Below are 25,576 nucleotides of genomic sequence, written 5' to 3'. Positions count from 1 at the left end.
TATTTAAACATCACCCTCTGCCATTCTGAGAGACAGCACAGCTGTGTTTCAATCTTCAAGCAGTGCAGTGGTAGGCACTTATGTATTGTAGAAAATACAAGAAAAATGCAAAGTTTAAAAGACTTCATAATGAAATTGACCACGTAAAAGATAAGAAGTTTTTGCGTAAGTAAATGTGAAAAATGGTGGCATTTTTTAAAAGTGAGAAACCAACAGGGTGCCTGGGTGACTCAGTCGGTTGAGCTTCCAACTTCGGCTCAGGTCATGGTCTCACCGCTCATGGGTTCAAGCCTCGCGTCAGGCTCTGTGCTGACACCTCAGAGCCTGGAGCCTGCTTCACATTGTGTCTCCCTCTCTTTCTGCCCCTCCCCCACTTGCACTCTGTCTCTCTCAAAAATAATAATAAACATTTTTAAATTTTTTTTAAAAATGACAAACGAACATTTTTCTCTACTTGCAACATTTCTTGAAGTCCTCCAAAATAACACCTTCTAAAATAACAAAAAATAGAATATGCTCACTGTAAGAGAGTTGGTTAATTGGTCTCCAATTGCAAACCACCACCCCCATGCACCCTGTGCTCTGCTGTGGGCCCTGTGAGGCTCACCTCTGTGGTCTGCACCGTTGGCCTCCCTTCTCAGCTGGCTTCAGGTTGGGCATATCCAATGGGAGGCACTGGCAGGGCACTGGAGGGTGGGCAGAGATGGAGGTTGGGTCATTTCTTCCCCACTCCCTGCGTCAGTACCCTGCCTGGGCAATAACTTGTGCCTTCATGAACAAGGCTCTTTCCTCTCCTGGTCCCTTCAGCCCTAGGGCTGTTAAGGGTTTCACAGAGTTGCCAGCAAGGGCACCTCCCTGTCTTCCCTAATCTCTGCTCACACCTCTGTAAGCAGAATCTCCATTTAAGTTTCTTCATTAGAACCATCTGGGACAGGGGCACCTGGCTGGCTCAGTTGGTGGAGCGTGTGATTCTTGATCTTAGGGTTTTGAGTTTGAGCCCTATGTTTGGTTTAGAGGTTACTTGAAAATAAAATCTTAAAAAAAAAAAAAAAAAAAAGATCCATCTGGGATAAATTGTTTCCCCTGGGACCCTGACTGATGCAACTTTGACAACTGCAATCACTTCTGAATTAACATGTAGCAAAACCTTTTGTCACACAGCTCCCTTTTGACATTATTACCGTTATTATCATTCCTACCTTCTCTGATTATCATGCAAAAGAACCTAGTAAAGAAGGTTTGAAATTTTCTCCTTATTTTAAGCCTAAATCTGATTCACTTCACTATAACCTGAGAAGAACAGCCTGAAGAGAAACAGAAGGTTTCCTTAGGAACTTCAGCCCATCTACAAAGCAATGCTACTTAGTCAAAATAAGAAGCAGGAAGAGTTGACTAAGTAGGAAGGGGAGGTTTCCACAGACCTTGCCCTAAGTCATTGTGAGGGGGGTCTTCACAGCTTAGCTTGTTTTGTTGGCTGCACTGCAATTTCCCATGCCATCAGCTGCATCTGCATTCGTATGAGCATGTAGCAAATGCATTCCAAAAAATTCTTCCTGAATTTTGCATGAGCCACCATTTGGGAATTATCTTTACCACCATTCCCTCTAAATTAGTAAAACAAATATCAAGAACCAACACATACTGTGTGACTCATTGTGCCCAAACCAGAAAACTGGCCCCATATTCAATTCCAGTGCTTCCAATGATTTCATATTCACATTAAGCTTCTGAACCCAATCTAAACCTTAGTTTCTGAAATGTAAAAATGGTGAACTCTCAGTCGTTACTGTGAGATCTGAACGACATATGCTCAGGAGCACCTCCTATGGCAGCAAAAGAAAGTGCTGTGAAACTCCAAGGCTCTTGCCTTTCCTCCAGATCCTATCAACAGCTTCTCTTAGACTGCGTCAGGGCAACGACTCCAACAGGTAACATTGGGTTTTTTGGGTTTTTGGTTTTTAATATTTATTTTTTTAATTTACATCCGAGTTAGTTAGCATATAGTGCAACAATGATTTCAGGAGTAAATTCCTTAATGCTCCTAACCCATTTAGCCCACCCCCCCTCCCACAACCCTTCCAGTAACCCTCTGTTTGTTCTCCATATTTAATTAAGAACCTCTTCTGTTTTGTCCCCCTCCCTGTTTTTCTATTATTTTTTCTTCCCTTCCCTTGTGTTCATCTGTTCTGTGTCTTAAAGTCCTCTTATGAGTGAAGTCACATGGTATTTATTTGTCTTTCTCTGATTAACTTCACTTAGTATAATACCCTCTAGTTCCATCCATGTAGTTGCAAACGCCAAGATTTCATTCTTTTCGATTTCCGAGTAATACTCCATTGTATATATATACCACATCTTCTTTATCCATTCGTCCATCGATGGGCATTTGGGCTCTTTCCATACTTTGGCTATTGTAGATAATGCTGCTATAAACATGGGGGTGCATGTGTCCCTTCGAAATAGCACACCTGTATCCCCTGGATAAATGCCTAGTAGTGCAATTGCTGGATCATAGGATAGTTCTATTTTTAATTTTTTACTGTTTTCCAGAGTGGCTGCACCAGCTTGCATTCCCACCAGCAGTGCAAAAGAGATGCTCTTTCTCCACATCCTCGCCAACATCTGTTGTTGCCTGAGTTGTTAATGTTAGCCATTCTGACAGGTGTGAGATGGTAACGTTGGGTTTTTTGTTCTGTTTTGTTTTAATGTGCAGGCTAGGGCCCTTCAGATTGTGATTCTAGAGCTCTGGGATAAGACTCCACAGGGAATTCTGGCATGTATGGGTCTATGGCTGTATATAGGAGGGTAAAGCCAGTGTGAGGAATCATGCCTGTGTGCTGCCTTCCTGAAGCAAAAGGCTGCAATGTAAATAAAAATGACTAGGAACATTAGCACAGTTATTCTGGGGGAGAGGGGGGTCCCCTGAATCTAGCACAGAACGAAGAACAAAATTCATGTCAGATTTCACCTATGGTATCCATTTAATTCTTAAAAACTCTGAGTTAGCCACCAGGGAAATGTAAATCAAAACCACAGTAAGATCCAACTTCACACCCACTTGAATGGCTATAATAAAAAAGACAGATAATGACAAGTGTTGGCAAGGATGTGGAGAAACAGGGACCCTCCTACACGTAGCAAAAATGTAAAATGATGCAGCTATAATGGAAAATAGTTCGGTGGTTCCTCAAAAAGTTAAACTTAGAGTTACCATATGACCAAGAAATTCTACTCCTAGTATATACCCAAGAGAAATGAAAGCATATGTCCACACAAAACGTGCACAAGAAGGTTCACAGCAGTATTTTTCCTAATGGCCATAAAGGAAAGAACCCAAATGTCCATCGGTAGATAAATAGATAAACTGTGGTATACCCATACAATGAAATATTATTTGGCAATAAAGAGGGATAAAATGGTGATAAAACATGGATGAACCATAAAAACATTATGCTAAGTAAAAGAAGCCAGACACAAAAGACCACATATTATATCAGTCTCGTTACATGAAATGTCCAGAATAAACAAATCTATGGACTCAGAAAGTCTATTAGTGGTTGTCAAATGCTAAGAAAGAAGGGAATTGGGACTGACTGCTGATAGGTATGGAGTTCCTTTGGGAGTAATGGAAATACTCTAGAATTACACCGTGGTGATAGCAGCACAACATAATGAATATACTAAAAGTTAATGAATTCTACACTTTAAAATGGTGATTTTTGTATTATGTGAATTATGTTTCAAAGAAAAAGTCAGTGACATGACACTTCATAGCTAGAGTTTTGTGGTAGGACTTGAACTCAGGGACCAGACTCCAAGATTCCAAGCACTAGACAGGACTGGGCAAGGGATCACCACCTGTGGTCTTAGCTTACTGAAATTCTAACACCAACTTCTCTTTTATCAAACTGTTTGTAAGGAAAATGAATTCTGTATTTGATTCTATCTCCTATCACTGAGGCATATGGTTTGCCTAGAAAGTAAATTTACATAGTGACACTGATTAAATTGAGAACATAAACATTGTAAAGAATACTTTGAGTCAAGCTCTCCTGTACGCAGTCAATAAATTTACAAACCTACATACACACTACAGACCTCCTCCTTCCACCCTTTTTCTCCCTCTCCCCCATTCTCTTCCCTCTGATCCCGAACAAGGATGTTCTGCCAAAACTAAGCCAAAACCTGGGCATCACTCCAGATTGTTCCATCTCCCACATCTGCCTCATCCCAGAATTCAAAGAACTTTGTGATTTAAAAACATAAAAATCGATCCCCTCTTCTCTATTGCCACTACTTTAACCCAGACCCTCTTCATCTCCCATCTGAATTACTGTAAAAACTACTGAAATCAATCTTCCACAATCTTCTTCGGTCAAGAAACCACAACTCTGATGACATCACATCCTGTTCAAAATCCTCCCCGTGATCCCCTTGGTAAAGTCCTCATTTTTTAGCCTAGCAAAGGCAAGACCTCCAAATCAGACCTTTGCCTTACATTTTTTACTCTTTCACATGTCTTCCCCATCCCAGTTTACACTGAACTACTGGATGGTGGTCCTCAGACATCTTTTTCTATTTAACCTCCTCAGTGTCCACTGACGTTGTTCCTCCTGCCTCCTTTCCCCTGCCATACACACCAAGTTAATATTTATACATCCTTCAGGGAGGCTACACTTAGACAAAGCATTACTTGAGAAGCCATTTCCATGGCAGGCTGAGTCAGATACTTTTCCTTCATGCCCCTATAGAACACTACCTCTTTCACACACTACAGAGCTATAGTAAACACCTGTATAACAAGCAGACTATAATACTGTCCCCAGCGATTCCTACCTCCTAGTATTCACACCTTTGTGTAATCCCTTCCTCTTAAGTATGGACTAGTAGCCTAGTGACTTGTGTCTAATCAACAGAATACAGCAAAGATGATAGGTTATCATACCTGTAACTAGGCTACACAAGATTGTGACTACTGTCTGACTAGCAGACTGCCTCTCTTGTTGGCTTTGATGAAGCATGCTGCCATGTCTAGGAGGTCCATGTGGCAAGGAACTGAGAGTGGCCTCTGGTCAACAGCCGTGAAAGAACTGAGGTCCTTGGTCTAAAAGCCATTAAGGAATTTAATCCTTCCAACAACCATGCCACTAGGCTTAGAAGAGTACTCTTCTCCCGTCAAGTCTGCAGGTGAGACCTAGCCCTAGCCAACACATTGCAACCTTGTAAGAAACCTTGACATAGAAGTCCCAGATAGGCTATGTCTGGATTCCTAACTCATAGAAACTAAATACATGTGTGTATCTTAAACCACTACTTATTTGTGTGTCTCTCTAGACCTAACTAGAATATAAACTTCCATAGTGAAGGAGTTATCTTATTCATCTTTGTACTCCCAAGTCTAACACAGGTGTTTGATTTTCAGACCCTCAATAAGTATTTGTTGAACTGCTGAACTGAACCAGTCTATCCTAAAGTTTCTCTGTATTTGACGACCAACCTGCCCTAGTTTGACAGCATCACCAGAGGGCTAACACAATGAACTGTGACCCAACCTTGAGTCTGCTTAACTGGGCCAGATAAACTGTAAACTGGGCTTAACTGTCTTCAATGACACACAGTGAAGCTACTCTGCCTTCAAGAGCATCTCTTCTGGACATGCATAGGCGTATATCCACTCTTTATAGTATTTTCTCCATCTTCCAGTTTCCAGCATGCACCACCCCCCCAACACAATGTCTCTCATTCTTTCATATTTGCAAGCTCTCTCTGCTGCTTCCTATCTTTCTCCCCCTGCCCTACCCCAGCTTCACTGCACTTCCTCATTCACTCATATACAACAAGTGGAAAGCCAAGAAACCACATTGAGCACTGCTAGGTGATGAAGTTGATCTATCTGTATAAGGTAAAAAAAAAAAAAAAAAAAAAAAAAAAAGACCTGTTTATAAACAATATTAAACATGAGAAAGCACTTTAGGAAAAGTATCCCATAGATCAGACATGTGATTCTACCACAAAAATAGAATCATATTTTTAGAAGTTTTTTTTGTTTTTTTTAAGTTTGAGAGAGACAGAGCGAGAGCAGGAGAGTGGCAGGGGATGGGTAGGGGAGAGAGAGAGAAAATAGCCCAAGCAGACCCCACACCGCCAGCGCAGAGCCTGACATGGGGGTCAAACCCACAAAACTGTGAGATCATGACCTTAGCAGAAATCAAGAGTGGGACAGTTAACCAACTGAGCCAACCAAGCCCCCCTAGAATTGTATTTTTTAAATACATAGGGGCACCTGGGTGCTTCAGTCAGTTAAGCGTCTGACTTCAGCTCAGGCCATGATCTCACAGTTTGTGAGTCCAAGCCCTGCACTGGGCTCTGCAATGGTAGTGTGGAGCCTGCTTGGGATTCACTCTCCCTCTGTCTCTCTGTGCCCCTTCCCCACTTCCACTCTCACAAAATAAACAAACTTTGAAATTTTTTATTTTAAAAAATAACAAAATAAAACATGAACAATGCACACCCAGACATTAAATTTCTTAAAACAAAACAAAACAAAAAAAAACCTTGGTTTTAGGTCTTAATGATTAAAATTAAGATGAAGAGTTTACTATGTTCTGAGTCCTTACAAAAGCTCATGGAAATTCTTTAAAACAGTGACACCACGCCGCCTATGGCATTCTGTGCATGCTAACAAGTTGATGATGGTGTCAGCGCACAGAACTTTGAGTATGTGAAGATGTAAAGACAAACTGTTTTCTGCCACGAAAAGGGAGAACTGCAGTTACCCACAGATGTTTACCACTACAGGGACCAATCTCCTCTAGGAAGCTGGTCTCTGAGAACTCACATCTCCAAGAAAACACAACTGGTGCTGTGTTAAAAGCAGAAAAGAGGGGTGCCTGGGTGGCTCTGTTGGTTAAGTATCTGACTTTCGCCCAGGTCGTGATCTCACAGTTCATGGGTTCAAGCCCCACATGGGGCTCTGTGCTGACAGCTCAAAGCATGGAGCCTGCTTTGGATTCTGTGTCTCCCCATCTCTCTCTCTGCTCCCTCCCCCGCTTGCGCGGGTATGCGCTCTCTGTCAAAAATAAACATTAAAAAAAATTTTTTTTAAAAGCAGAGAAGTTTTACTCACAGAGAAGCCTCTGATAGAGATACTAAACTTGAGCCTGAGAAACAACAGTGCCTGATGGCAGCTCGCTACGCGATGGGCAGAAGTTAATGATGTACCAGATTAGGTAACATGGACTTTCTGGAGGGAAAAATTTCTCTCTTGTACTAAAAAACTTAGACTTTGTAATATAAAAATGATGTCAGCACAAGGCCATTCTCTGCAGCGACACTTATAATAGCAAAAACTAATGGAAATAATCCAAAAATTATCAATAGGGGCTGGTAGAATAAGCTAATGGAACATTATGCAGCTATAAAAACGAATGAGGAGTATCCACTAATTATGACGGAGTAATGGATCTCCAAGACAGATTAAGTGAAAAAAGAAAAATGTACAAAAATAAATTGGTATGTTACCATTTATCTAAGAAAAGGAGCACGTAAACATATCTTTGTGTGGAAGTAAAACAATGGTATGAAAACTATAAAAATTTTATGGGGCGCCTGGGTGGCTCAGTCAATTAAGTGTCCAAGTCTTGATTTCGGCTCAGGTCATGATCTCACAGTTTGTGAGTTCAAGCCCCACATTGGGCTCCATGCTGACAGTGTGGCGCCTGCTTGGGATTTTCTGTCTCCTTCTTTCTGCCCCTCCTCTGCTCGCCCACTCACTCACTCACTCACTCTCTCTCTCACTCACTCAAAATAAATAAACCTTAAGAAAATTTTAAGAAAACTATAAAAAATTTAAATATAGTTACCTACTTGATGGAGGGCATAAAATTTAAGAGATAGGGGTTTAATCTAAACAACTCTGAATATACCATATTATAAAGATTTTACTTTGTAACATGTAAGTAATATACTATTCTAACAACATTAAATTTAAAAACTTTTAAATTAAAAAAAAAGACCAAATCAAAAGTAAAATGGAATAAATTAACGTAACTGTTCATAACCATGAGTTAATCACTAACCATTCCACTGTTAGGACTGCTACATAAACAGGAACTGACTCAAGCAAGTTACAAACACAATAATTTTCCTGGTTCATTCCAAGTAGAATATACTCTAATGTCAAAAATAACTGGGAAAAAATACTCAGCTGTTTTCAGTGATGATTCTGAGACTGTTGTGGGTGTATTAAGGACAGGACAAATGAGGAATTGCCCCGGTGTTGTTAAGAATCAGTATTTATGTCACGAGAAGAGGAAATGGAAATATAAGACTGATGAGGTTAAAGAAAAGTCTTGTGGTCCTAAATTTGAATTTGAAGTGTAAGTATAAACTTGTGGTGCATTTTATCTCTAAAAAATATTTTTTTCCTGGCCACGTCCACTTAAAAAGCCAAGAAACAATAACCAGTCCATTAGCAATGACCACTCCACTGCCCAGATCATGTCTCTAAATACCATCTTTCAATAAAAAGAATTAGGTTCTGAGAGAAAGTACTGATTCCAGATCAGGGAAAGAACACGATGAAACTGGAACATCTTGTCATACTATCAGCAAAATAACCTACCAAAGAGACCTAGGGGCCAACGTGGCTACTCCCAGAAGCCCAAGGTAGAACAACTGAGCCTAAGTAAGGACAACAACCACAACAGACTGGAACACATGTAATATTTATAAACTGGTAAGTTTATAACAATACTAAAAACATTACGGCAGGATGGTAAAAATCAAGTCACTATTTTAAAAAGTCACCAATAATAAAATAATCAAGCATTTATCTTACATTTCCCATATGAACTGTACTGTAGGATAATCAAACAGTTGATGAAAAGGAATTTCTCTTGATAGAAGCATTCCAGAAGTATTGTAGGAAAAAAAAATGAATGGTAGACTTTGGCAATCCCTAATGAATTAATAGATCCAGGCAACAATCATCAAACATCACAAAAACAAGGAGAACCTGGGGTGCCTGGGTGGCTCAGTCGGTTGGGCGTCTGACTTCGGCTCAGGTCACGATCTTGCGGTCCGTGAGTTCCAGCCCCGTGTCGGGCTCTGTGCTGACAGCTCAGAGCCTGGAGCCTGTTTCCGATTCTGTGTCTCCCTCTCTCTCTGACCTTCCCCCGTTCATGCTCTATCTCTCTCTGTCTCAAAAATAAATAAATGTTAAAAAAAAATTTAAAAAAAAAAAAACAAGGAGAACCGGACATTATGTGCTTCCTGATGTAGGTACAGAGCATTACCTATAAAGGAGTCTTGCCAAAATAAGTATGTTAATAAGCCTGAATCCTACCAAAATACCTCTAGAGCTAAGTACCAATATATAGGGAAGATGAGGCCAGAAGAACACGGTACATGATACCACAGGAAGGTGATCAGCAAAATCGAGACTGTGGGAAACTCTGCTGGACAACTGACCCAGTAATTTCAACACACGAATTTTAAGATTAAAAAGAGAGAAAGGAGAACTTATAAATTCAAAGGTATTAAGAAACACATCAACCAGTGAGTGGATCTTATTCCAAAGATGATTCAAACAACAATTTTTAAAAAGACATTTATGAGATAATTAGAGTTTGAATACTGTCTTGGTATTCGATGATTTTTAGGTATGCTGCTAGTACAATGGTTATTTTTTAAACAGTCCTAATCTCTTAAGGTTACATGCTGAAATAGTTACAGCTACAATAATATTTTAGATTCATTTAAAAATAATCCCAGAGTAGGGGGGAGAGTGGGTGGTGTAGATAAAAGAAAAGCCTTAATTTTCTAACTGTTAAAGCTGGGTAATATGTACATGAAGTTCCATTATACTATTCTATTTTTTTATACATTTGAACTTTTCCATAATAAAAAATGTTAAATGGCAAGTCTTCAAACATTAGTTTGTATATTGTTATCAATACTCGACAACACTTACTGAGAGTGATGTTCAAAGCAAACAGTAATGTTTATATATGTGTGGGTATACACACACACACACACACAGGTAAATTATATCAACAATTCTAGGAGGCAGTTACTTTTATTATCGTCCGTAGACAAGGGAAGAAATTGAAAACAAAAGAAGTCACAGAACAAAGTGGTGCACACGAGATTATAACCTCGTTCCGTCTGCCCTCAGATGCCCAGTGTCCAGTGGGAAAAACAGAAACTACTGTACATATATTAAGCAGAGAAAAACCAATGTAGAGAACTGTTTACAAAGTGTTGGAAGGTGTGAAAGAGCTAAAAGAAGATGGAAGTGAGCTGGAGAGACAGACGATCAAAGGGTAACATCCAGAGGAAAGAAACCCTGAGCTGGCACCCACAGACCCACCCTCCTAGTCATCAGAGACGCTGGCACCATCATTGTTAAAGCTGGACCACTGCTACTTTGCAGGAGCCCCTGCTGACATATCTTCCTTTCTCTCACTCTCATTTTCCTACCAGTACCTCCTACTTGCAGAATCTAAGACGAGACCAGCTGGCAAGAGCATTTCAAAGAAGCAGTTTGTAGATTTCTAGCCCCACATAATACAAAGGAGGATATGGAAAAGCAGGTATGGAGCAGAGAACCAAGAGACAAATAACCAACTATGGTGCAATACTCCTTGTCAAGTTACAATGTCAAATCGTAGTCGTTCAATTTAGAACTCTTATGTGAAGTTTTACTTTCTTCCTCCCTTCTGCCATTATAATTCTATATTCCTCCACACAGTCGCTATTCTGTGCCTATTAACCACTTGAAATGCGCTAGTCTATATTGAGATGTACTGTAAGTGTAAAATACATTACAGATTTCAGAGACAATTACACACACACGTACACACATTCACGAGAACTTAGAAGGTTTACAAGGATTGTACATCTGTTATACTTGCACCAAACGTTTTTTAAAAAAAAATTTAATGTTTATTTTGAAAGAGAAAGAGACCGCGAGCAGGAGAGGGGCAGAAAGAGAATCCCAAGCAGACTCTGTGCTGTCAACGCAGACCCCAACTGTGAGATCATGACCTGAGCAGACCAAAAGTCAGACGCTTAACCAACTGAGCCACCAAGGTGCCCCTGCACCAATCTTTGTGACGGTGCATTATTCCCACCTTGTGAAGAGGACTTACACAGCTTCTCCAAGGTCGCAAACCTTGTGTGTAGAGCAGAGCTAGAACTCAAGCCTGGGCCAGTGAGCATCTTTCCCTAGCACCAGGTTGTCTCTTCATAGCCACAAAACTTACACGAAAGGAGCTGCTACAATGGCTCCTCTCCCAAGTTCCATGACATTAGAGGCTTGTAGGATAAGGAACCGCAAGGCAGGCACTGAGACCTGTCTCTACCTCCAGATGCTCAGCAAGTCCTCATCTACACAGAATGTTTTCAAAATAAGGACATAACTTAATCAATTTAGCCAAAACTATTTCTTCAGGAAAAGTGCTCTATCAATTTGAATTCGCTCCCTCCAGTCAAAAATTGGCAATTTGGACACCCCAAATATAATCACTGTAACGAGTTAACACACATCAAATAAATGTGTGATCCATAGTGATTCATAATGATTCCAAGAAAGCAAACAAAGAAACGAGCAAAAAAAAATCCTTGTCACCTTAGGAGAATGCTAGAGAATCAACTCATTATTTTGAAAACTGGAAATAAGAGGCAAGACTGACGCATTTAACCTGCCTTCCCTGTAAAAACTGTATCCCAGGGAAACCAACTAGTTGGTGAGAAGTTTTTCTTCTTAGCGACACTGCAGCTAATAAGAAATGATAGAACAAGAATATCACCAGTTTACATCCCCTAATGAATGGATGTAAGCAATGATCATTACTACTGGTTAGCATGACAACAAAAAGATCATGTGTCTCCTGCTGTGAAAACACAGTAAGTATCACTGAAGAAGTATTCATGCCCCACTCCTACCCCCCAAAATTGAGCATAATGTGATCAAACCTCTAAATCTAATAACTACAGGTTTCTAGCAAACACAGAAGGCACAAAAACACATTGGATGCGCTCCAAGCATGCAAAAAGTAAAATGTAAATGGGGGAAAATCCACAGGACATACAACCAAGGGTCCTCAACAAATTAATTACAAATATAAAGATAGAAGGATAGGAAACCTATAGATTAAGACACTTGAGGGACATATCAATCATTTGTAATGGGTGAATTTTATTAGGATACCAACAAACTGTAAAAACAAGTAAAGCAAGTAGAAAAATTTACTGATATTAAGTAGTTGCTATAGACTGAATGTTAATGTCCCTGTCAAATTTTATGATGAAATCCAAACCCAGTGTGATGGTATTAGGAAGCAAAATTTTGGGGAGGTGCCTAAGTGTTGAGGGTGAAGCCCTCATGAATGCGATTAGTGCCTTTACAAAAAAGATCCCAGAGAGTTCCTTCTCCACTCTGCCATGTGAGGTCACAGTAAGAAAATGTCTATTTATGAACCAGGAAGCCATTCCTCACCAGAAACGGAACCTGCTGGTGCCCTGATCTTGGACTTCACAACCTCCAGAACTCTGAGAAGTTCTGTTGTCCATAACCACCCAGTCTATGGCATTTTTGTTACAGCAGCTCGAACTAAAAAAGCAGTCATTCAATTTCTGGCGTATAATGGCTTTGTGGGTTGTTGGGTTTTTTCAAGAATTCTTTTAAGAATTTTTTTAAGAATTTAAGAATTAAAAGATATATGCAGAAATATTTGTAGATAACAAAAAAAACGAGCACCTAAATGAAACAAGACACACCCCTTTAGTGCCTTTGGAGGTGAACTAGCAGAATGAAAATAGGACAGTGTCACAGCATCGCTCTGAGTCCCTCATGGGCCCTGCACCCCAGCTCTCTCCCTCACCTCCTCAGAACACCAACCATCAGGCAGGATAACCACTCCCTGAGGGAATGGCACAGGCTCTCCCTCGTCTACTTCCTCACCCTCTAATTAAACCCGCTTCTCCCAAAAGACACATGTACAAAAGAAACACTAGTTCTAATTCAATTTTACGTTTCTATCACAACACTGTAAATATACTCCAGCTACATAATGGTCTACATACTTTTTTGGGTTAACCCAGAAACCTAAATGCCACATATAACATTGCTTCTATATGAAAATCCTTTCTCAATACCAACTAGATGGCTAAAAAGTATTTTTGTCATATAATCTGCATATAAATGTGAGGGTTGTCTTTTATGTTAAGCCAAAGTATTTCCAGATTTGTTTTTAAGTTTATTTATTTTAAGAGAGAGAGAGAGAGAGAGAGAGCGCGCGCGCGAGCGAGCACGGGCACATGAGTGGGGGGTGGGCAGAAAGGGGGGCGGGGGGAGAGGGAGAGAATCACAAGCAGGCTCCATGCCCAACACAGATCCTGATTCTGGGTTTGATCCCATGACTGTTGAGACCATGACCTGACCTGATTTTTTTTTTTTTTTTGATTCAAAGTTCTCACCTTTGACACAAGGAAGTGGTTCTAGCCGTTTGTTCCACCTTCTTCCCCCTTCTTGAAAATTTCCACAAAGATGAGGGGTGAATGTGCCTGCAACACTCCACCCTGCCAATGTCCTTAGGGAGGGCAGGATAATGCACCACACTCCCTTCCTTTCACCAGCTCCTCCGAAAGGGATGAAGGCTCCCTGACCACTCAGCCAGCCCTGAAGTCTCACTGTAGTCTCATGGTCCTAAGGAGCCATATCACTGCAGAAAGGGGTGCTGGGCTTTGCAAAGCTCACCCAGGGCAACACTCGTGACTCAATAAATGGACCAAGAAGCCGACCACAGAGACAGAGGGGCCTGTGGGGATCCAATGTATATAGGGTCCCAGAACAGCTCGTACATTTGGGAGGAACAGGGCACAAAGCTTCATGCAAAGCCATCAGCCTCAGCCTCCTGCCCAGCACCGCCTCCCAGAGCATTCACATGGTGGACTCCAATGCTTGCCCCACCACTGACAAAGCTGATTCTTTGCTCGGTTCTACCTTTATGTGGCTACCACTGTTTTGGGAATCACTCTCTCAAGGGAACTCTGGGAAGGAGATATTATATCCAGAGTTTGTATCAGATCGTGGGGGCAAAGAAAAACTTTCAGTTCCAGCTACGGCTCAGATCAAAACACTATTAAGGCTTCTGAAGCATCAACAGATGGGGCAGCTTTTGCTTTCATCACAGCCAGTTTCTAGGCCAAGATTGTCAATCGATTTTGTAAGCTAAAAATGAAGATGAGTCTCATATGGCCCCAAAACCACTCCTAAGTGTGGTTTGGGCTATTGGGTCATTACCAGCCTCCATAAACTGGTACTTTCCTTTCCATGTGGCCTTTGCTCTTACTTGAAGCTCCCTCAGCAGGAACTCGGACATGGACAAAAGCCCCACCGACTCTGAACTCATCACCTTCCAGGTCTACAACTTTAATGTTATTTGTGGATCTGATGTCAGAAAACAGCACTTTTCTTTTTATCCATGTTACCCTGCATGATAGGTTGCTAAAAAATCTCCCATGTGTCTTCCTGTAGAAATTCCCAACATTCGGGGTCTTCTTTCAGTTTTCTGACTCACACAGTCAAGCCGGTCCCAGTAGCTAATCATTACACCTTCCTCTCGGTCTTACATTTATAACATATTGGGTTTTTTTCAACAGTAGACCACAAATGACAGCACCTGAAATGCAGCAATATAAAAAGCAACAGAGCGTATGCAAAATGGCTTTAAGCCCAGTTTGTAGACTAAAGCTTTAGGTTATAGGTTTACGCCAAAGAATTCCACACAGAACCACCTCGAGATAACCCCAAAGCCTCGATCTTTGAAGGCAGAAGCTTTGTGCAGCTTCTGGATGCCATGGGAGCCAAACCCCAGCTTCCACCTTGGATTGGCAACATTCTACCATGCCTTCTCCTTTGGAAATTCAACAGATACAGATCAAACCCATGTCTGCAGCAGCAGTTTCCAAAGCTTCAGGATAACACATCTATATTTAAATCCAGTTAGTCACCTACATTGGCCAAATCAATCTACTTGTAAGTGGAATAAAACACAAATATGTGTCTCAAAAATGTCAAAATCTAAATAACCAAAATCTTGTTTAAATTACAAAACAGAAATCACAGCAACGGCAAGATTATTAGGAGCTAATATTTGTAGGACACTTACAAAGTGCCAAGTACTATGTTCAGTTAAAAACAATGGCAACATGGTCTGCCAAAGCTTCTCCAATTTTGTACACATTTTACACTCTCCACCCATCTCAAAACAACTACCAGTTCAAGCTAATAGAAGGGATGACAGTGGATGTGAAAAACCTCACCCACAAGGCCCCCCGACTACCACCCCCACCCAACCTGTTTATCACCACTCAGCTCTAAGTAACTCCATAGACAGTTCTAGTAGCAGCCATGCTTACGCAAGCCTTCATGCTGGTATGGGAGACAGTAAAGTGCAGTAGGTGGTTCTGAGTTGGATTCCAACAATCTTGACTCAAATTTCAGTTCTCACCTTGAGCAATTTATCCCCCTGCACAGTATCGCTTTCCTCTTTTGTAAAATGGTGAAGACAATTTTTAGCTCATAGTGTTTTTTTTAAGTAGATTAGGTGAAACAATGTTTACGAAGTGGTCTGTAAACAGCAAGGACTTTAACAACGCCTAATATTATTATATGCATTCTACATACCTTGTTGCAAAATGTACAAACCATACATGAAAATTTGAATTCTCTTGGAAATAAGAGACAACCATGAAGTATTCTTTCATTGATGGATTATCCAAAAGTAAAACAGTCTCTTGATTTTTATCACAGCAATCACAAGGTTCTCAACTACTTTTCTGTGAACTGTCCCTAAGGGGGCAGAAAGGAGATCAAAGAAGAGAATGGTAAATAGTAAAGCAACATAATCCTAAATAAAAGCTAGCTTTTATCCACGAGTGGGAGAAGAGGAAAAATGGAGAGGAAGCTATCAAGACCCAATTCTAAATACTCCAACTTGTTAAAAAGTGGTATTTTCCATCAGATGTTTTTTATCAAAACATAACTACCCAGATTTCCACTATATTACAGGTAATATTTATTTCTAAAAATGAACTCCTAAGCACATTTGAACATTTTCAAATGTGTTTTCAATACATGTATTCTTTATTGAAAATATCAGCTTGTAAACACATGGTGAAACTTGTTTATCAACTTTCTGAGGCAGGGAGCAGGAAAGTACAACCTGACCAAAAATGTAATAAACTGGCTAAACTGGGTTCCCATTTAGGGAACTTCAACCTTAGAGTACTTTTTCCCTCCACAGCCTCTTCCTGGGCTTTGAGATCAATGGGAGAGGGGACACTGAGCCAAGGGGAGAGCAGAGACATTTCTATTAGAGACCAAACATTTGTATCCTCCAAAATCCCTATGTTGCAACCCTAATCCTGATGGTATTTAGAAGTGGGACCTTTGGGAGGTAATGAGATGTAAAGGAGGTCATGAGGGTGGGGTTCTCATGATGGGATTAGTGTCCTGTGAGAAGAAGAAGAAACACCACAGCTTGCTTACTCTCTGGCATGTGAGGACACAACAAGATGGTGGCCATCTGAAAGCCAGGAAGAAAACTCTCACAAGGCACAGAATCTGCCAGCACCTTGATCTTAACTTTCCAGCCTCCAGAACAGTGTGAAATGTCTGTTATTTAAGCTATCCTGTTGATGGTATTTTGTTATAGTAGCCAAAGCTAAGAAAGTGTCCAAGGAGAGCCAGGGCAGAGAATGAACAAGGAGGAGGACATGTTTTCAGCAATAACTTAGAGGTCTCCCAACAAGGTAAATGGACATATTTTAATATTAGTCATTACAAAGAAAACAAACAATAAATTAACTGACCATTTAAAAATGCCACTATTGGGGGGCCTGGGTGGCTCAGTCAGTTGAGGGTCCAACTTTTGATTTTGGCTCAGGTCAGGATCCCAAGGTCATGGGATCAAGCCCCGCAGTGGGGCTCAGCAGGGAGCCTGCTTAACATTCCCTCCTTCCCTTTCACCCCCCCACCCCCCCGCCGCCCTTTACCCTCTCTGCCCATCTTACCCATGTGTGTACGCACTCTCTAAAAGATAAATAAATAAAAATAAAAAAGAGGGGTGCCTGGGTGCTCAGGTCATGATCTAACGGTTCGTGGGTTCAAGCCCTGTATTGGGCTCTGTGCTGTAGGTACAGAGCCTGCTTGGGATTCTGTGTCTCCCCCTCTCTCTGCCTACCCCCACCCCTCTCTCAAAAATAAATAAGTAAACTTAAAAAAATAAAAGAAGAAAATGAGAATAAGGAAAAGAAAGTATCTTCTGATCTTTAAAAAAATAAATAAAACTAAAATAAAAATGCTATTCTTTCAGAAAATTGTCAAAATTGCCCATCTTAATTTGAGCTTACTAGGGCACCTCTAATGATGTCGAATATCTTCTAACATTTGTTACAGACGGCCTTCTTGGTATGACCAGGATATTCTCTATCCTACTCTGGAAAAATCAGCGGGCTCCCTTGCCCTCTGTTTTCCAGGTGTGTTTGGACAAAAATGTCACTGGCTGGAGAACAACAGCATGAAGGTATGTACTCCTTTGACTCCCCATGCCAGGCCCAGGCCTCTACTCACTGCATTCCTCCTTAAGACCACACCTTCTGGGGGCTTCCCTGTCCAGTAGGTTTGAGTTCTCAAGTTCCCATAATCATTCCCTCCTGTTACCTCTTCCAGGTGTTAACAGTACCCTCTTCTTCTGGCCTTAAAGGGCTTCCACATAATTTGTTGATTTCCTTTCATCCTGAAGACACATCTGATATAGTCTCTTCATTACATTAGTTTCAATTAAATCCTTGTGTATATGCAATCTGTTTCCTGCCCAAATGGCTTGGGTGGCTAGTCTTGCCTCACCTAGGTACAGGGTTTAATCATAGTCCTCTGACTGGTCACTGGCATCTCCTGTCGGTCCTAAGCTCTTTACACTTAGCAGGGGACCTCAAACAGAACAGAAAGGAAACACCTTCTGTTCCCCAATCGGAAGTCTCAAGCTAACTTCACAGCAGTCGCCTTTACTGAGCTCCTAAATTCCAGATTTGACTTGTCCATCTAGCCCTGAAAGGCTCACCTGCTCCTCCACACTCTGGACTCTGTCTTCCCACCTGGTTCTATAGGGCTCACTCCCTTCTTCGGATTCTAATTCTTAACAACCCAGTTAAGAAATGGGCAAAAGACACGAACAGACACTTTTCCAAAGAAGACATCCAGATGGCTAACAGACACATGAAAGGATGCTCAACATCACCCCTCACCAACCTGGTAGCATAGGGTCTGTTCTGCCCTCACCAGCATGTCCCATCCTGCTTTAGCCCAAGTCCTGACTGGTGGTCAACAGGGTGTGGTTTCTGTAGACAAGTACCACCTCTGAAAGTCAGCATCTTTTTTTTTTTTTTTTTTAATTTTTTTTTTTCAACGTTTATTTATTTTTGGGACAGAGAGAGACAGAGCATGAACGGGGGAGGGGCAGAGAGAGAGGGAGACACAGAATCGGAAACAGGCTCCAGGCTCTGAGCCATCAGCCCAGAGCCCGACGCGGGGCTCGAACTCCTGGACCGCGAGATCGTGACCTGGCTGAAGTCGGACGCTTAGCCGACTGCGCCACCCAGGCGCCCCAAGTCAGCATCTTACATTACATTACACTTCCTGGTTAGAAGACTTACTTAACAAAGTCAAAAGGAGAATCACCTGATATTTCTTAAAATTTAGTATAACTACAGAGGATGGCAGTGAAAATTAGGAAAGTTTGCTCACTGACTATAATTAACACATTGGAAGAAAGGAGGGGGGACTAAACTGTGATGAGATGAACTATGGCAGAAAAGAAATTTGAGTTTTACTAAATCAATTTGCAAGACTCATTTGGGCTTACTAAACTTTATGCTCCATTTAATAAGGAAAAACTGGTGAAAAGGACTAGCAAGGACTCCAAAAGCTGAGAACTGAATTTGAGCCTGGATCATGCCATGTCAACACATCTTAAACTCCCCCTTGCCTTGCAATTTCCCATCATGCAGGACATGGCCCAAGCAGGGCAGAGACACGCAAGTGGCTATGATGGCAAAGCAAGATATAAGGACTTGCAAACCCCAGTGGATCCTGAGGAGAAGTCAAACCTCAAGAAACCAGAGTGGGACTACATGATCTAACACTCTCCCCATTTAGAGACTTTACAGCCAACCCTGGAGGCTCTGAGTCCGACTTCATAAATGGGTATGAGAAGCTGCCCATACAGAAGCAAACTACAATGAAGGCGGGGTTTATGACTAATATCCCAAATACATGCAGTACTAGCCACTCTGCTAGAGGTAGCCCCACATAATGTCAAAAGTCAATTCATTTAAAAGCACTGGTTCTCAAAGTGTGGTTCCCAGATCAGCAACACCAACATATCCTCAAAGCTTGTTAAAACTCCCAGTTCTCCCCACAACTACATGGTCAACTCATCTTCTACAAAGCAGGCAAGAATATCCAATGGAAAAAAGACAGTCTCTTCAACAAAAAGGTGTTGGGAAAAATAGATGGTGACATGCAGAAAAATGAAACTAGACCACTTTCTTACACCATACACAAAAATAAATTCAAAATGGATGAAAGATCTAAATGTGAGGCAGGAAACCATCAAAATCCTACAGGAGAAAACAAGGGGCAACCTCTCTGACCTTGGCTTCAGCAATTTCTTACTAGACACATCGCCAAATGCAAGGGAAACAAAAGCAAACCTAAAATATTAGGACCTCATCAAGATGAAAAGCTTATGCACAGTGAAGAAAACAATGAACAAAATAAGGTAGCCTACAGAATGGGAGAATATATTTGCAATGACATATTTGATGAAGAGTTAGTATCCAAAATCTATAAAGAACATAACTCAACACCCCTCAAAACAAACAACCCAGTTAAGAAATGGCCAAAACACATGAATAGACATTTTTCCAAAGAAAACATCCAGGTAGCTAACAGACACATGAAAAGATGCTCAACATTCACTCATCATCAAAGAAATGCAAATCAAAACCACAATGAGATACCACCTCCACCCATCAGCATGGCTAAAATTAATAACACAAGAAACAACAGGTGTTGGTGAGGATGCAGAGAAAGGGGAACCTTCTTGCACTGTTGGTGGGAAGGCAAACTGGAGCAGCCACTCTGGAGAACAGTACGGAGGTTCCTCAAAAAGTTAAAAAGAACTACCCAACAATCCAGCATTTGCACTATTAGGAATTTACCACGATTTCATATATTGAAGAAAAAAATAAAAAAATTAAAAAATTAAAAAAAAGGAATTTACCACAGGATACAAAAATACAGATTCAAAGGGGTGCATGCACCTCACTGTTTACAGCAGCACTATCAACAACAGCTAAACTATGTAAAGAGCCCAAAGGTCCACTGACTAATAAATGGATAAAGAAGATGTGGGGGACACACACAACCACACACACACAGCAGAATATTACTCAACCATCAAAAAGAATGAAATCTTGCAATTTGCAATGATGTGGATGGAGCTAGAACATATGCTAAGCAAAAGAAGTCAATCAGAGAAAGACAAATACCATGATTTCACTCATATGTGCAATTTAAGAAACAAATCAGATGAACACATGCGAAGGGAGGTCGGAGAGAAGAGAGGAAAATAAACCACAAGAGACTCTTAATGATAGAGAACAAACTGAGGGTTGATGGAGGGAGGTGGGTGGGGGGATGGCCTAGATGGGTGATGGTATTAAGAAAGGCACCTGTTGGGATGAGCACTGGGTGTTATAAGTGATGAAGCACTGATTCTACTCATAAAACCAGTATTTCACTGTATGTTAACTACAATTTAAATTTTAAAAAATCCAAATTGTCAGGGCTTACCCAAGGCCTAGTAAATCAGAAACTCTGGGAATGGGGCCAAGCAATCCACATTTTAACAAGCCTTCCAGGTGATTCTGATATACACTAAAGAATACTTAGAGAACAAAAATGACTTTTTCAAAATGGTTTATCCCTCCCCCAAATAACTACCAAAATTATTAGTTTTTATTAATTATCATAAGGTCAGAAAAATATTTTTCCTTTTATATACAATCAATTTGGGTTTGCCCTTACTGATTCAGAAAGCCATGGGATGGATAACATAGAAGTCGTTAGTGACTCAGGCACACCCTCTTAAAAGAATCTGCGTTAGGCTCTGCTTACCAAAGTTCACGGATATTCACTGAATCCCCGGCATCTACAACGGAGTATGGCACCAACACTGGCTGAGTGAATAAATGAGCATGATGAATAGAGGAAAAAAAGGGAGTTGGTGATGCTGCCTATCAACACAGAATCATTTGGAAACTAACAAGGTCCTGGGTCTGATCCACAATAGTTAACCCACCCAGAGACAGCTGCAAGTTGACTATACTGTCAAGGCAGACAGTTGTAACTGGCTGCTTCGTCCTGCCTGCCTCCCAGCTGCAGCAGCTGGTATGAGAAAAGAAGACTTACAAGAACCACCTGATCTTCTCAGAGACAGGTTCGACCATCTCCTCAGGAATTCCGAACAAGAATTAGACAACTGGTACAGTATGAGGAGCGGGCATTCTGCAGCCGTCTCCTGCTGGAGTACTATTTTTAAAAAGGCAAACCAGAGGGAGACAAATTACACGGAAGTTGCATTTTTACAGCAATTAGGAGACAAATCTAACTTCTTACCAGAAATGGAAACCCATATGATATCATTGTACTGCATAATGAATTATTAATGCTTGTAATTTTTTTAATAAATTAGGTATTCAGGAAGGTTCCTGTTGACATCATGTTTGACATCATAATGCTTCATCATTCTAAAAGCTTAATGAGATGAATTATTGCTAGAAAAGGGAGAGAGAGAGATCAAGCACACATTTTTGCACTCTGGGGAATAGACCAGAGACCAAGCAGATAATGAGAATATGGTTTGGAATTGATGTACAAAGAGGAAATTAAAAAAAAGTAAAATAAACTATGACAACCCACTACCACTGTAAATAGGACCAAATGGCAAAGACTTTATTTTTCCACCTGAGCATTTAGGAAAAGGGGGAGGGGAGGCATGACGAGCAACTATCTCAAACTGTTAAGGCAGAAGAATTCTTATTCTAAAAAAAAAATGGAAGTAAAGTTTTTATAAAATTAACTCATCCACAAGAGTATGGAACATGTGAATATTGGAAAAGATAATACTACATTGAGTCACAAGTCCCAAAAGAATACTACTAAATATACTAAAGCAAGTCTGTGATAATAATTCTTTATGATTTGTGTAAAATAGTAACTCTGGTCTCAAATTTAATTTCAAATATATAGTTTCTGAGATCTACACATGCAACTTAGCATTGAATTACTGAACCAGCAGTTTCATTCCCAGCATTCTTAGTAAAGGTTTGGACTTAATTAAGCTCTTATTTGGAAATCCTGTTGATAAAGCAATGTGAGTTAAATTCCTATTCAGGTCAAGCCTTTAACACTTCAGTCAAGCAGCAATGATATTTCTACAAGTTTATACTAGCTGCTAATAATTGGGACTCATTTTCCCTCCAGTTTTTACTCCATTTGCTAAGGAGCCTCTTGAGGGAAGTATTAAAACTTGGAGAGTGAATTCATTCATTATTCTTTCAATAAACAAACATGGAATAGCTAAAGTTGCCAGGTAGTAAACTGGGATTCTTGCTACTCTAAAAGGCAAAAATATACATTTTTGCTTACACAACCAAAAAATGATCACGGAGTTCATAAGTTGTCACCAGTCTGAACTACTTCATATCTTCGAATTTCCTGTTCAACGAGAAATCAAAAGCTATTAAATAATTTTTTCTTTTATTGTTTATTTTTGACAGAGACACACAGAACGCAAGCAGGGGAGGGGCAGAGACAGGAGGAAACACAGAATCCAAAATAGGCTCCAGGTTCTGAGTTGTCAGTTCAGAGTACAACGCGGGGCTCGAACCCACAAACCGTGAGATCACGACCTGAGTCAGTCGAAAGCCCAACTGACTGAGCCACCCAGGCACCCCAAAAGGCTATTTTTTTAAATAATATCCCTATTTAATTATTTCACCAAATATAACATTTTAATCCCATTACATTGCTAATGCCCTCCCCCCACCCCATGAACCAGTGGGCGGACGGAGGGAAGCTTAACAAAAGAAAAATATAGTGATCAGCACATGCCTCTGTACCAAATTGTACTGTCATGAATCCAGGTCTCCAGTCTTTGGATATTCTGTCATCATACAGTTAATATTCAAGAGCTAGAAGAGAAAGCTTATACCTGGTACACCGTAGGTACTCAATAAACAGCATTTTCATTACAGTAATTATCATATTATCATATTATGTGACTATTACCAGAGAAATACCACAACTATAAATAAATCTGGTTAAGCTTCGTGTTCAAAATCAGATGCTGTTACGGTAAGTTCACTAAAAGAAGCTTTTGGTCTCCCAGACTGAAACCCTACATGGCACTCTTCACCCTTCCACTGAAGGCTGGCTTTATCCAATCAAGACTAGGAGCCTACTCACACTAGGCCAACTGTTGAACAACTTCTCAAGTGTCAAACATACAATTGTGTCTTTCTCAAATAATCCTTGCAACGGTTCCTAGTAATCAATTGCCCATGTAAAAGCTGCGATTCTAAGTAACATGACCAGTCATAGAGATGTATTTTTTTTCCTTTGCACAACGGGATGTGTCATTGTCATTCTGTTTGCTACAATGATAAAAGGCCCAGTGGCCAGATTTACACAATTAAAACCCTCTTGAATTTAACAGTATTTTGAGAACAGGTGGGCCTATTAAAACAATCGCTTTTCTTCTGTCATTAAAGAAATTGCTAGTGACTGCTTTAATCATTTAAACAATTTTTTCCACTTCCTCAAAATTCCACTCTCCTGTTAGATGAAATGCATGTTCAGAATCTTCGTCTTCAGACAGCTGCACTGCGCTGGAAGCCACTTCCCCTCACTGTAGCTCAGCTGACCCTCCAAACTCACAGCCAGGTTCACCCAATTATGTCCAGGATGCAGCCATCCCCAAGAAGTGACAAAGAACAGGTCTCACTCTAGTCTCCTTCCTCTAGTCCCTTCCTAGGTCTCTCCACAAAACACAAACACCCTTATTCATTCACAAATCCCCACACTCGATCCCTGTGGCTAAGACTCCGTGCAGCTTGGCTGGCCTTCCCAGGTGAAACGCTGAATACGAGGCACTATCGTATCCTTGCACCGGGGCTGCACCATTCACCTGCAGGGCAGACAAATCCAGCCCCGTGCTCAGATTTCATTCAGGCAGACTCGCCACCCAATGCTCTCAATGATATCCACCCCACCTCCTGAGTTAACGGAGCCACAGCCTTCCGGCCCTCAATGAGAAATCGGCCAACCCACCAGCTTCCCACCGCGCTCTCTTCTCCACCCGGTCCCCCAGAACCAGCTCCCAGGACCCCTCCAGGGGTCTCTTCTGCTCACATTTCCCAGGCCCCCATCGCTCCCACACATTTAAAGTAAACTCCTCCTTAGTGACAACCTCCCAAACCAACCGCGTCACGGCCACTCAACTCCGCCGGAGCCCCCTACTCGTGCTAGCCCCGCCCGGACGGGGCGGGCGGCCCCCCACCAGCCTGAGCCGTTTACCTTGACGCTGGTGTAGCTGGTCTGGGTCTCGGCCTCCGCGCTGCTGCAGCAGTGGCGCCTCCGGCCCCTGCAGGTGGTCGTGGCGGGGGCTGCGGAGCCCGCGCTGCTGCTGCCGCTGCTGCCGCCGCTGCCCAGCTCAGTGCGGGCTCTGCGGACGCGGGCGGCCCCGGGGGGTCCAGACGCGCGGCTCCGGGGAATAACGTCGGCGGCGTCTGTCTGGACGAAGAGGCCGTGCAGGGGGGCGGCGGGGCCCTGCGACACGCTGGTGGTCTGGCGGGGCGAGTTGGATTCGTCAGAGTCCCGGCAGTAGATCACGCCGCTCTGAGAGACGTGGATGCTGGGGGCACAGCCCATCCCTCGGCCGGGCTTCCCCGCGCGCCCGCCCGCGCCCCTGGCCGCCGGGACCCAGGGCACCCACGGCCACCTGCAGTGAGGGGGCGGGCGCCTCGGCGGCGGAGGAGGCACCCGAACTGCGCGCCCCCCGACCTGCCTGGCCGCCCCTCCGTCGGACTCGCCGCGGCGGCCCCCGCCGAGCCTCCGGGGGCTGCGCGCGTCACCCCAACTTTCCCTTCTGGGCCATCTTCCTCCCCGAGCAGGAGAGCGCGCACACACAGCGCCCCGCGCGCACCGGCGGCCGCCACCCTCCCTGCCGCGGCGCCCCAAACACGCTCCTCTCGCCTACGGCTTCCCCTCCTCCCTCTGCTCCTCCGGCGCCGCCGCCCAGCTGGACCTCGCCGGGCTCCTGCGCCCGCGGCCCCTGGGCCAGGGCGCCCGCCCGCCTGCACCTTCTTTACCCACTTTCGGTCCGCGCCCGTCCCCCTCCCTCCCTCCCTCGCTTCCACCCTCCTTCCTCTCCGGGTGCCC

At 42.3% G+C, this 25,576-nt stretch overlaps 1 protein-coding gene across 2 annotated transcripts in view; it reads right to left on the bottom strand.

Moving 5' to 3' along the window:
• The window catches only part of PDE8B (phosphodiesterase 8B), a 239,938-nt gene extending 214,857 nt beyond the window's left edge, over positions 1–25,081 (bottom strand). For both annotated transcript variants that reach the window (XM_030323507.1, XM_030323515.1), the window contains exon 1: positions 24,713–25,081. In XM_030323507.1, the coding sequence (XP_030179367.1) occupies positions 24,713–25,066 (354 nt within the window). In that variant the 5' untranslated portion in view covers positions 25,067–25,081. The remainder of the gene's footprint in view (positions 1–24,712) is intronic.
• Positions 25,082–25,576: the final 495 nt, after the last annotated feature.

The sequence above is a fragment of the Lynx canadensis genome, chromosome A1 (assembly GCF_007474595.2).
Source record: "Lynx canadensis isolate LIC74 chromosome A1, mLynCan4.pri.v2, whole genome shotgun sequence".
Classification (NCBI taxonomy): domain Eukaryota; kingdom Metazoa; phylum Chordata; class Mammalia; order Carnivora; family Felidae; genus Lynx; species Lynx canadensis.
Note: the sequence above shows the minus strand (reverse complement) of the source record. Positions and strands in the feature narration are given on the sequence as shown.